The sequence below is a fragment of the Chelonoidis abingdonii genome, chromosome 1 (genome assembly GCF_003597395.2).
Source record: "Chelonoidis abingdonii isolate Lonesome George chromosome 1, CheloAbing_2.0, whole genome shotgun sequence".
Lineage (NCBI taxonomy): Eukaryota > Metazoa > Chordata > Testudines > Testudinidae > Chelonoidis > Chelonoidis abingdonii.
In genome coordinates this window covers 73,512,056-73,524,779 of record NC_133769.1, presented here as the reverse complement: position 1 = coordinate 73,524,779, position 12,724 = coordinate 73,512,056, and the positions used below count along the sequence as shown (strand labels likewise).

General features: G+C 44.6%; 1 protein-coding gene across 11 annotated transcripts in view; it reads left to right on the top strand.

The window, feature by feature from the left end:
- Positions 1-3,038: 3,038 nt before the first annotated feature.
- The window catches only part of KCNC2 (potassium voltage-gated channel subfamily C member 2), a 213,620-nt gene continuing 203,934 nt past the window's right edge, over positions 3,039-12,724 (top strand). For all 11 annotated transcript variants that reach the window (XM_032767008.2, XM_032767018.2, XM_032767014.2 and 8 more), the window contains exons 1-2: positions 3,039-3,656; positions 4,640-5,294. In XM_032767008.2, the coding sequence (XP_032622899.1) occupies positions 4,659-5,294 (636 nt within the window). In that variant the 5' untranslated portion in view covers positions 3,039-3,656; positions 4,640-4,658. The remainder of the gene's footprint in view (positions 3,657-4,639; positions 5,295-12,724) is intronic.

Below are 12,724 nucleotides of genomic sequence, written 5' to 3'. Positions count from 1 at the left end.
TCTGCATAATTCACTGAGGGAAATTTTACAATGAATTGAAATTTTAAGGGGGGAGTCAGATTACATGAAATGTAGAACAATTTCAGAATCACACAATTTTTTTCACTTGTTTTACTCAGCTCTAGTTAACATTTTGTTTTCATTGCCCATATAAGACCTATCTTCACCAATGATGTGCATTAATCAAACCCATTTTGCATTTAACTCTTATTTTTAAAGTCCAAAATATTGACATTTCTTTTTATTTAATCATCAGAATTCCCTCTTGTTTTTCCCCTCTAACTTTGCACAATTTAATCACCTTATGACTCCTAACAGTGCAATTTTATATCTGTTTGTTTAATTTATTCTTCTTCTACTTCTTGTACATCAGTCACTCTAAGGAATGATTTTGGCCCTAAAGTTTAGCTCAGAATACCTTCTGATATAATGTTAATGATTGTACACTGAGATTCACAACAATAACAATATTGATTTATGGTCTAATGAATTCTGCGAAATCTGTAAAAGATCAAAAGATGTAATTATGTATAGTTGACATATATACACAAATGATCATGAGAAATATGGAGAGGAAGAAACATTTCAAAACTTGATTGAAACTCAATGATTAAACTTGTATTTAAAATCATTAGTGGTATTCATTGCACCCTAGTTTAAATTGATTTAAGATTACATTTTTGATTATATCATACTATTTTCAATTATTACTATATTTTCTGTCATTCTTCCTGTTAACTATAGCATCTGTGAAATTGGGCAAATGCTGCTTTGCTTTAGAAAATTTAGTAGAAATAAAGGTTTGTGCCTCCATGTGAAATCTTTTCCTCTTTTCTATAGATCATAATTTCAGATAACGGTACTTTTTTTCTTTTCTCCTGTTTGCCCTTTCTTGTATTGATTCACAGTTGGTAGTTCTACTGAGTCTAAAACATGATACTTAAATTTGCAATAGGAATCCTTTTCTGTTAAATGCAACTCTCATTTGGCTTCTGATTTCAAGAAAGCAATCTCTTCAAGTACAGTTCTATGACTTTGTCAACTTTTTCTCTTTGATAATGCGTGATCTGCTTTCCTTTCAAAATATCTATCCTAAGGGGAGTTTTTTGTACTTTGCTGAGATTCATTCAGTTCCTGCAAGCTAGCCTAAATTTCCAAATCTTCAACTACAGAAACATCTTCCCAATGAATATTTAACATGAATCTATGTTGCTGTTGGTATGAGTGGAAATATTTTTCTATTTTGACTATATTTTTTGCTGTTAGAATCACTTTGGTCCCAAATCTGAAGCTGTTGTATGCCTTGTCCTTAAACACTCTCACTTCTGTGGGAATTTTAAGGGTACAAAAATGCAGGATTGGGCCTCTTTCACATTCTGCAGTAGAAAGTAAAATGTGATCATTTGGGGGGGAAGATTAAAATAGTGTTGCCAGCCAGGAAGAAGCTGATGGTAGAATATTGTTATATTTATTCCATTATTTTATTAAAATGTTCCCTTCTGGGCTTTGAAATCAACTCTGTTATGATTTCATTCTGTATTTTGCTGTGAAATCTATCACTTGCTAAAAGTACAAGAAGGAATGATACCAAAAGAAATTAATTGTATTATATTTAGAAACTGGTGCACTGTGCAATTTTTTTTAGACTTGACTAAAGCTTTACATTATAAGGTGGACTGATTTTTCCCCACTCTGAAATATTTTCTCAAGCAGTAAAACCAGTTTTTTTAAAAATAGACATATTACCCTATCTAGCATGGGATATGGACTGTAGGATTAGAAACCTCCAAAGTTTGGTTTGTGGGGTTCTGTCTCTGGTTTCTGCTGGAGAGATGGTTGTCTTATGAATAAACCCTGCATATGAGATTGCATGCATCCTAGTGGATCAGTAGCAGCCCTGTGACTCCAAGCTGGCTCTGTCTTTGGTGCCCCAGCTCACGCTTTCCCACCAAGAGGGCAGGGGGAAGGGAGCTGCAGAAATGTATTACAGCTGTGAGCTGCATCCAACAGATGAATGTAGTGTTTCTCATCTCTGTTTACCATTTCAAACAAGAAAGCCTTTTTGCACTGCACACCTGAGATCATGTCCGTACGTTTTAGCAATGCAGGTCGGTTTTCATATGCTGTGTTCAAGAAAGGATGCCTCTGAAAGGTCTAAAATATCAATCTCCATCCAAAAAATAGTAAGTATAAAACATATTGGGCTAAATTCTCTTTTCGGTTGCAACAATCAGTTTCCAGTAGCGTTACATCGGATTTACAACTATGTACAGAATACAGATTTTGGCTTTTAGGAGTTGTAATCAGGTAGTTGTATCTGCTATTGGCAAGGATTTGTGTAGTCTTCAGTTACCGCTATTCCAGTAGAGCCTTCACGGGGTGCCCAGGTGATGACCCCAGACCTCGGCTGAGGTGGAAGGAAACCCCTCTATTGAGGAGGCCGCAGGAGCGACTTCTCGCCTCCCACAATCCTCTACTGCGATCTGAGGTATCTCTGCCCCTTGACCAGCCCCCAGCATCCGTGAAAACAAGAAGCACCAGTGGGCTAGGGAGGGAGGGAGGCCGGCCGTAGAAACCTGATGCCCTGTCACAGGGCTCTGCTGGGGTTGCCGGATGGTGTTGGCGGAGGTGACCACTTTGATTTGTGGGGCAGCTCCCTGCTCCAAATCCTCCCTTCCCCAGCCGCATGAAAACAAGGTGCAGCTCCCCTTTCCTAGCTGCCCGAAGAGGTGCGGCCTGCGCCTGATGGGAAGCGGAGGCAGCGGGCTCCGCCAGCCGCAGGTGTATGCTTGGGCCGATCTCTGAGGGCCTCCAGTGCCGCGGACTGATCCAGCCCTGCTGCAGCCGCTGCGCGCCATGTGCGTGCCTCCTGGGGCCCATGGAGAGAGGCTGCTGGCGCGCTGTGTCCGAGAGCCAGGGGCCCCAGGCACAGGACAGCTGTGCCTGCTGGGTACCGGCTCTGCCTCGGAGAGCTGGCGAACTCTCTCTGCTGTCACCTGTAGCTTGGTGCCGCTTTCCCTGCATCGCTCAGATAAACAACCACTGCCAGCCCCGCTTCCTCCCTGCTGCTGTCCTTAAGGGAACAATTAAGTGTCACAGAAGCGGGGGCAGTATTGCCTTTTTCGACTGAAGGGGGTATGTGTATTTGCTGCCGTCTCCCCCAGCCCCGCACTCTCAGAGAGGGCGGTGCTCGATGGAGTTTGCTGGAGAGTGGTGCTGAAGGGACAGCTCCCACGCCACCCTCCTTAGGGGAGGGGCTGCGCTTGAAAGACAAACCTGAGTTGCATTTTCACCTTCAAATTAGAGTCTCCCCAACCAGCCGCTGGGATTACAGCAGCCAGCGCCCAGTCCCTTAGGTGCTCTGACCAGCCACCCATGGTTTTGCATTCTCTCGGTGATGGTTACTCTTCATTCCGATGTTGAAAGATTGCATGTATCGTGCAAAATGAGGGAAGCGAGATCTACCAGCAGGCGGTGGGGGCTGCTTTTATTCCTTTCGCAGTTCAGCACTAAGGGTGGTGGAATAGCCACCTGAACATGGGGAGAAAAACAACAAGTAGTTCTCGCCTGACAGGTCGGCGGAGGATCCGCCAACAGCTGCGAAGAAAACAGCGTCTGGTGTATGAAGAGGAGCCTCTCTCTCTCTCCTCATTAAGGTATTTGAGAAGCCGGAGGGTAAGGGGGATACCGTGGAAAAATCCACGCCAACCTGGCTGTGATTCCGTCTGGTCTTCCTAAATATGAATGTGTAGGTAAAATCCGTGGGGAGGTTAGTGCCTTGAGAAAGTAGCAGCCAGAGCTGCACGCTAACAGCTCCTATAACGGTGTGCCTGCTGCCTGAGGTTTCGTTTTTCCTCCTAGAGACCAAACCTTCTCTTCTAAGTCCCTGATATAATAAAAGCTGGACCAATAGCAAATAATTTAACTGCTTGCTTTTATTCAGAGAGCTTGATCCAAGAAGCCCAGAAACGGAGAGGAAAAAGGGGTGGGGAAGGTGACTGATCCGTATCAAGGAGAAGCAGGGTTGTTTGGTTTCCCTCTGCTTTCTCTCTGTCTATATTGGGGGAAGGAAGAGGTGCAGGGGAAGAGTCTAGATCACTGAGGGGGGAACAAGCCATCTGAAAGCAGGGGAGGCAAAGACTGGTTTGTAGAAGGGGGTGTGGGAACGGCAGTGCTTTGAATTCGTCAAGGATACAGCGAAAGGACTACGAGGTTTGTTTCAGGGTCGTTTGCAAACCAACTTTCCAGTCGCTGGTGCGAAGAGAAGCTCTAACAGCTGCTATTGTAGGAAAGCGAGGAGGGGAACAATGGGAAACCGAGGCGGAGACCCTGGGATGCCAGGTCCTATTCGAGGGGGGTTTGGGAAGATAGAAAAGGCAGTCCTGGAGATTTAGCTCACAGTGGTGGAGGGAAAGGCAGCAAATTGGGGAAGAGAGGAAGGGTCGACCAAGGTGGTGGGCACAGGAGGAGGGTAAAGAGCAAGGAAGATGTGGGCTACAGTGGGGTATTTTCGTGTAAGGGGGTAGGAGGTAGAAAGTGATCTCAAGAGAATCAGGCTCCCTATCCCCCCTCCCATTTCCCGTCTTCCTCCAGTCCCTGCTGGTCTCACGCTGACGGGTCTGTCTGTCTGTCCCCTCAGTCATGTCTGACCCAGAGAGATGGGAAAGCTCGAGGATAACGAGAGGGTGATCCTCAACGTGGGGGGCACCCGGCACGAGACCTACCGGAGCACGCTGAAGACCCTGCCGGGGACCCGGCTGGCTCTGCTCGCCCGCGAGTCCCAGAGCGAGTCCTCGGGCGGGGAAGAGCAGCCGCCGGCTCCCACGCCGCCGCCTCCCCCCAACCTGCCCCCGCAGGTGCCGGGCGGCTGCCCGGAGGCCAGCAGCCGCGGCAGCCCCAGCGAGTTCTTCTTCGACCGGCACCCGGGGGTCTTCGCCTATGTGCTCAACTACTACCGCACGGGCAAGCTGCACTGCCCGGCCGACGTATGCGGGCCGCTCTTCGAGGAGGAGCTCGCCTTCTGGGGCATCGACGAGACCGACGTGGAGCCCTGCTGCTGGATGACCTACCGCCAGCACCGCGACGCCGAGGAGGCGCTCGACATCTTCGAGACCCCCGACCTCATCAACGGCGAGCCGCCGCTCGACGACGACGACCTGGCCGCCAAGAGGCTGGGCATCGAGGACGTGGGGGCGGCGGCCGGGCCCCCCGACGGCGTGGGCGGGCGCTGGAGACGGCTGCAACCCCGGGTGTGGGCGCTCTTCGAGGACCCCTATTCCTCCCGGGCCGCCAGGGTGAGAGCGCGGCCCCGCGCAGGCGCGGAGTCCGGGGGCCGGGGGTGTGACCCTGCCTCAGCTCCTTCCCGCCCCCGGGGTGACCAGCCTTAGCCCCTGAGCCCCGGGGGTGGGGGCGTGACCCTGCCTGAGCCCCAGGGGTGTGTGTGTGTGTGTGTGTGTGTGTGTGTGTGTGTGTGTGTGTCTCTGCCTTAGCTCCTTCCTCCCTGGGGGTGACCTGACTCAGCCCTCCCGCCCCATGTATTGGGGAGGGTTGCCAGTTTTGGTGGGATGGATTCCTGGAGAATCTTTAATTCAAGATTAACCTTTAACTCCTGGAGACTCCAGGTCAGTCCTGGAGGGACCAAATCAGCCCTTAGTCCCCCTAAGTCAGCCCTTGGTTCCCCAGGGTGTTTGTGTATGTGGAGGAGGGGGGACCCTTGCTTAGTTTCTAGTCTGCCTATGAGTGTGGGGGGGACGACCCTGGTTCAGGCCCTGGTCCCCTGGGGTGTGTGTGAGTGTGTGGAACCTAACTCAGTGCCTGGTCCTCTGGGATGAAGGGTGTATGTGGGGGGCACCCCTGCCTCAGTCACTGGACTCCTGAGGGGTGTGTGTATGTGTGTGAGGGGGTACTCCTGCCTCAGTCAGTGGACCCTTGGTGTGTGAGTTGGGGTGTATGTGACCCTAAATCTGTACCTGTCCTCTGAAGGGATTGATGTGGGGATGAGTTGACCAAAGTTTATAGATTCCCACAAGAGTAGCAGGATCTGGTCCCTGCTAGAGAGTGACTCTGACTTATTCTCCTCCACCCTGCTCAGGCTTTGATTTTGGGGGTGACACTGTGTTAATAGTGAAGTGAGGGTGACTTGCTCCCTGTGATTTGTGAGGGTGTCCTTAGTTCTCTCCTTGCTTTGGTGTCTGGATCTGAGGGTGATCATACTTTAACATGTGCGAGAGAGGGTGATCCTAATTCACTTTAGTCCTTGGATTAGTCCTTGATTTCTGAGGGTGATCCTTACTCATTCTGTGATCTAGGACATAATTCTGAGGCAGTAATTATTTTACTAAATTATCTTGATTTAGACTGGAGGTTAGGATTTTGCCACAGATTATTTTCTGTTTTTGAGACCCTGATTTTAGTCTCATATTTTTGTTTCTTATTCAATCACCATCTATGGCTTTGGGCCTATTTAAGTCTCTGGAGTTCCTTCTGGTAAGGAAATCAGGTGCAGTTTTTGAAGAAAAAGAAATGGAGGTTTTCCCAGGTTTAATTTTTAAACCCCGCCCCCTTCCACAACCACCTTCCCTAAACAATTTATTCCTTTTGTGTTTGTTGTAACTACAAGTGGTTTTGTTTTATGCAAGTGGAATAAGTGTTTTGCAACAGATGTATCAGGATTTCTTCTGAAAGGTTCAAACTTGGGCCTCATTCTGCAGATACTTTCAACTATGTTTAACTTAACTGTGGGAGTAGTCCTAGTGACTTCAATAAGATTACTCACCTTTGTAAAATTAAGCATGTGGTTAAGTATGTTGCTGAATCATATTTTAGGGCCTGATCCAGCTCCCATTGAAGTTAATGGGTTAATGCCTGCTGACTCAAATGGGGGTAGGATTGGGTCTTTAGTGAGAGGAGAAACTATCCAGGCAGGAGATGCATTTCTCCCAGCTGCTCTGAGGCTCCCCAGTCACTTCTGTTCTTCATTGGGGGTAGCATTCCCAAGGAATCAAAGCTTCTGCAGTGGTTCGCTTTGTCTGTGCCACTGGCTTCAGATAATATTGAAATAAAATATAATAGATGATTAAGGATAATGGAATAAATTCCTATTGTTGCTTACTAATGGGATATACACACATTTATAATATTTCAGCAATATTATTTTGAAAATAGAATGTGTTCTAGATTAATACCTGTCTTCATCAAAATGCCATTGGAAAACATTTTCAGACTATTCATTACTACATTTTCCTTTTAACTATGCATTGAATCTCTAGTGGGTTTGTTTGTTTTTTTTGGAGACTTTCCAACATTCTTTGCCAGAGAGCTGACAAATATGTAAAGGTTAAATGGCTGACACCAAGAGAAATGTGGAAAGGCAAATGCTGGCTATAATTGAGTCATAGTACCATAGTTCCTTCACATGTTTTTGATCCGCTTGAATTCCTCAATAATATCTTTCGATGCTGAGGACCAGAACACTTTATCATTAGTTTGGTTGATATTAGTGGATTTGTTGAGTCTTAAAAATGAGCTGTGTATTTATATTGTAACATAACATTGTAATCTGCTAATATTAATGTTATAGAAGAGACTGCATTTACTTCTCAGTAGATTTAACTCTTGATTTCTAGTTTTGAACTCTTGATTGCTGACTGGCTGCTTAATACTGAAGTGAATAAGCCCATAGCTAGAGCTATAACTACATTGTTTTGCTTTTTCTCAAGGCTGCTATTGTTTATGGTTACCTTTCTGCTAAGAAGGCCACTTTGTGAATTGCTAGTGGCTTTCAGAGAAGAAAATAATTTTGTGTATAAGTGCTAGTGAACACCTAATGAACAATTTCACTTAATCACCTCCTTGCCACTTTGGGGACCTCAGGCACTGGTACACCTTTGCCCCCATATATTCTCTGTCTGTGGTTCATAATAGTCTAGTCTCCTGTGAGTTATAATATTTTGATTGTTATTGCATTTAGTATGTGGGTGCTGAGTGGTATTGATGGGCTGTGATATATAGGAGGTCAGACTAGGTGATCTATTGATTCCTTCTGGTCTCCAGTGATGATTCTCTAGGTACATCAAGATTGAAAACAAAACAGCAAAAACCGCAGCACTCATGGCAGTGAGTCTCAGAGCTTGGGTGAACTAAGTCTATTGCCCATGGGACTAATGCTATGGGCTAAAAATAGTAATGTAGAGGTTCCCACTTGGGCTGGAGCCTGGGCTTTGAAACTCAGTGAGGGGAGAAGGTATCAGAGTCCAAGCAGATACATCTACCCTGATATTTTTAGTCCCCATAATGTGAGTCCCATGAGCCTGAGTCAGTTGATTGCCTCAGAGAGTGACTGACCGCTTGGTTTCTTTTTTTCCCCTTAGGCAATATAGACACAATGCAAGACTCTCAGTGATGGTGACCTTACTCTGGAATTGAAATGCTATTGCCAATTTAGACACCATATTTCCAGAAAGAAAGATAGCTTTCTGACACTTCTGATAAATGCAATAATAGTTTGTGTAAACTCAAATAAACAATGTGTAAATCTATAAACATTTTAGGTGCAATCCTGGCTCCACTGAAGTCAGTTGCAAAACTCCCATTGACTTCAGTGAGGTCAGGATTTCACACTTTGCATTGCAGTCTATCTAGAGGAAGGGATAGCTCAGTGGTTTGAGCATTGGCTTATTAAACCTGGGATGGTGAGTTCAATCCTTGAGGGGGCTATTTAGTGATCTGGGGCAAAAATCTGGCAATTGGTCTTGCTTTGAGCAGAGGGGGTTGGACTAGATAAGCTCCTGAGGTCCTTTTCAACCCTGATATTCTATGATTATTGACTCATAAACCACTTATCGCAGGTTATAGAGATACTTAGTGTTAAATGTTCATAATCACTATTATTTTTTAGAATTACTGAAGTATGATGAAGAAAACTGGCATTTTATTTATTTTGATTAACAAGATAGCACTTCATATTTATGATTTGTGATTTCTAAACTCTGATCTCTAAAAATAGAAATTTATAGAAATTCAAATATAAGTTGTCATGGTAACTTGTTGTGGTGTGTGTGTGAGAGAGGTTTTAGCAAGACCATCAAATGATGTTATATAAATAGTGGAAGTAACTAGTTTGTTGATGAAAGATGCATTTATCTCTATTTATGATTCTAAAAATCTTCAACTTTAACCATATTCTGATAACTGAGATTTATTACCTGATTTTTCAATATTCTGTTAAATGGCCTAAGAATGAGAAAGTATTGATATATTAACTGATGTTCCTTAAGAACTCTCATGTCCAAAATGGTGGTGGTGGGGCTTTGATTTTGTTTTGTTTTTTTAAAGAGATATATTAGTAAAACGGTGATAAGATCCAGATATGTTGCAAGGTAGAGCATGATCAGTATCATTCCTGCCACTATATAGATATAAATGTGATATACACATGTGATGTCTTTTAAATGGGATTATATAGAATACTTTTTTCAAAATTTTCAGATCTATGCAACTTTTCCTGCTGTGGTTCTCTTTTTGAACATTTTTCTTTCACTCCAGACATAAGTAATAGAGCAGGGGTAGGCAACCTATGGCACGGGTGCTGAAGTCAGCACGTGAGCTGATTTTCAGTGGCACTCACACTGCCCGGGTCCTGGCCACCGGTCTGGGGGGCTCTGCATTTTAATTTAATTTTGAATTAAGCTTCTTAAGCATTTTAAAATCCTTATTTACTTTATATACAACAATAGTTTAGTTATATATTATAGACATAGAAAGAGACCTTCTAAAAACATTAAAATGTATTACTGGCATGTGAAACCTTAAATTAGAGTGAATAAATGGAGACTTGACACACCACTTCTGAAAGGTTGCTGACCCCTGTAATAGAGAAATCATTCCCAAAACGGCATTTTGCAAAATACTGTTATGTACATATAAGAAGACACTATGTGAAGACACTAGCATAGAAGGGACCAGTCATTTAACACATCTATGTCTTGGTTTCCCCAGATGTGAGATAGGTATTATCCCTATCAAGTGTATTATGAGACTTAATTAATTCATATTTGTAAATCACTTTGATATCCTTAGGAGGCAATTGCTATATAAGTGTAAAGTATTAATTGCAGTCAAGAAGAGCAAATTGCAAAGATGAATCTGAAAAATTTATAAGGAAATATTTGAGTCAAAATTAAGTGCTGGGTGTGAAGGAGTTCAAACAGAACCAACCTTTGGGACCCAGAAAGCTTTTAGTTATTGGACACTCCTAGCTCCAACAGAGACTTACAAATGCCAGGGCTAGTTTCAGATTTCATGTTTAAACCAAGTAAATTTTCTAGTCCATTTTCTTTTGAAATATAATCTTGAATGTGTGATGCAATGTAAACAGATCATTAGGGTTTTTTACTTATTTTTCTGAAACATCCTGGGTTATTCACAGTCCCCACTATGGGCTTTCAGATCTGGCCTTAGGGTCTATTAAAACTGTGGCCATATGCCCCTCATTTTTTGAGAAGCCCGTAAGTTCATTCACAGCTGTGGGGACAGTGGCTGCAAAATGGGGAAGTTGAACAATGTGACAATCAGCATGGCCTATTTCACTAAATATGGTACATGTAAGGCCCTTACATTCTAATCCTAACCTTTTGTAGCTGTAGTCAAGTCACATAACCCATAGTTTCCTTATCTCTAAAACAGAGACAATAATATTTGCCTGCTTTGCAGTGGGGAGGGTTATGACAGTTAATTAGGTAATGTTCATGAAGTGCTAACATTCATTGATATGCAAAAACTTCTGAGGGTCCTTACAACCTTTAGGTTCATCTGGAAAAATACTTCTTGCAGAACTTTCAAAAAAAAAAAAAAAAAAGGGGTATATCCACCAGCACTCTTGCTGAAGGGGGATGGTAGTCGTAAAGATACCACACTTTAATATAAAATTAGTCAGTTAAACTTCAAAGACTTACCTCACTAATCCTCTCCAAAATCCTCAAGCATTGTGATGTGACTGCAGTGGACAGGAATTAGTTACGTTGAGCAAGATTGGAGAGGAGACACGTACAGGGGCAGCAGGTTTGTATAATTTTTGGTGGTGCCAGAACGGGTCGAAGTCCCACACCTTCTGCCATGTAAGCCAATAGATATATATTTTTTAAAATAATGTAAAAATGGACTGGAAACAGTACAGTTTTCCTATATTGCACAATGTGTGGGGGTATAGGGGGATGAGGGCTCTGGCTGGGGATGAGGGGCTTGGGGTATGGGAGGGGCTCAGGGCTAGGGCAGAGGGTTGGGCTGCGGGGGTGAGGACTGCAGGGTGGGGCTGGGGATGAGGGGTTCATGAAGCAGGAGGAGGCTCAGGGCTGGGGCAGAGGGTTGGGGTGCAGGGGGGTGAGGGCTCTGGCTGGGGATACAGGCTCTGGGGTAGGACGGGGCTGGGGATGAGGAGTTTGGGGTGCAGGCAGGCTGCCCCGAGGCTGGGGCCAAAGAGGAGGACTCCACAGTCCCTCCAGCCCTCTCCCTGCCAGCAGCACACTCACCAGGCACCGTCACTGCACATGCTCCTAGGGGCTGGGCTCCTCTCAGGTCCAGGAAGCCCCCTCGCCTCCCCTGTGGTGGGTGCCAGAGGGTGGGGAGGGCTGCCATCACATGTGTGGCTCCTCCCCTCCTCCCTCTGCAGTGGTGCCACTCCCTTTTGTAGCTGTCAGCAGCTGGTGAGGGAGCATAATGTGGAGCAGCAGGGCAGCCACCCACTGCCCAGGGCGCAGGTAGGGACACGTGGGGGGAGGTGCGCGGTGCAGCAGGTGGGGCCAGGGGAGAGACCCAGCCCTGGACATTGGTGGAGCCAGGCCTCCATGCCCTGAATTTGCTGGAGCACGGGCACTACGGGCCCATATAACTCGCTGCACCTGGACACATGTTTTGTAGGCTCACTTCAAAATTCTAAAGTCCACTTGACATATGGTATACTAGGGAGCCCTGTTATTAACGGCATCACTGCAGGAGTATCTTGATTCTTTATTTGATTAATTGTTCTCACTTTTGCAAGGTGTCTAATCTATAATAAGGCAACTGAGTACCCTTGGAAATTGTGCTGGTTATATCCTTAGGGTTAGGCTGTTAATGATGTTTGAAGCTTTTAAAAAAATTGATTCTGGAAGTAAAATTGCTGGGCTAATCTGGTTGAAACATGGCAAGAGGAGGAGTAGGAAGTATGACAGAATAAAAAATAAAATGTTCACTCGCAAGGTAACAAACCTTTTTAATCTCAAATTATCGATTTCTCCTGCAACTGAAACAAATATATTTTCAGATGTTACCTTCTGAGCGCTTATGAGTCATATAGCCCTTTTCCATCTGGAAATGATTACAGAAGTATTCTAAGGAAATAAAAAGGATCATAAAGAAATTTTGAGAGCTTTTTTTGTCATTATGGTGAGCAAAATGCTAGTTTTGTTTAGTGGGAAAACAACACGTTAGATTAAATTAGCTAGACCTAAACATTCTGTTTGAAATATTTAGTCTATAGGGAGAGTTGTTGCTTTTAAAGCAACAGGAAGAATTGTACTTTATGCAACAGTGGATGCAGCAGTATTACAGCAATTCATATCTAGCCAACAGACTACTGTACCCGAAGGGCTGATTAAATCATGTTGTAGATGACTCTTACTAGTTATCTTCTGGAATACTATTACAACACTACCACAATAGATTGAGAATGTCTGCTAGCGGGCTTGAC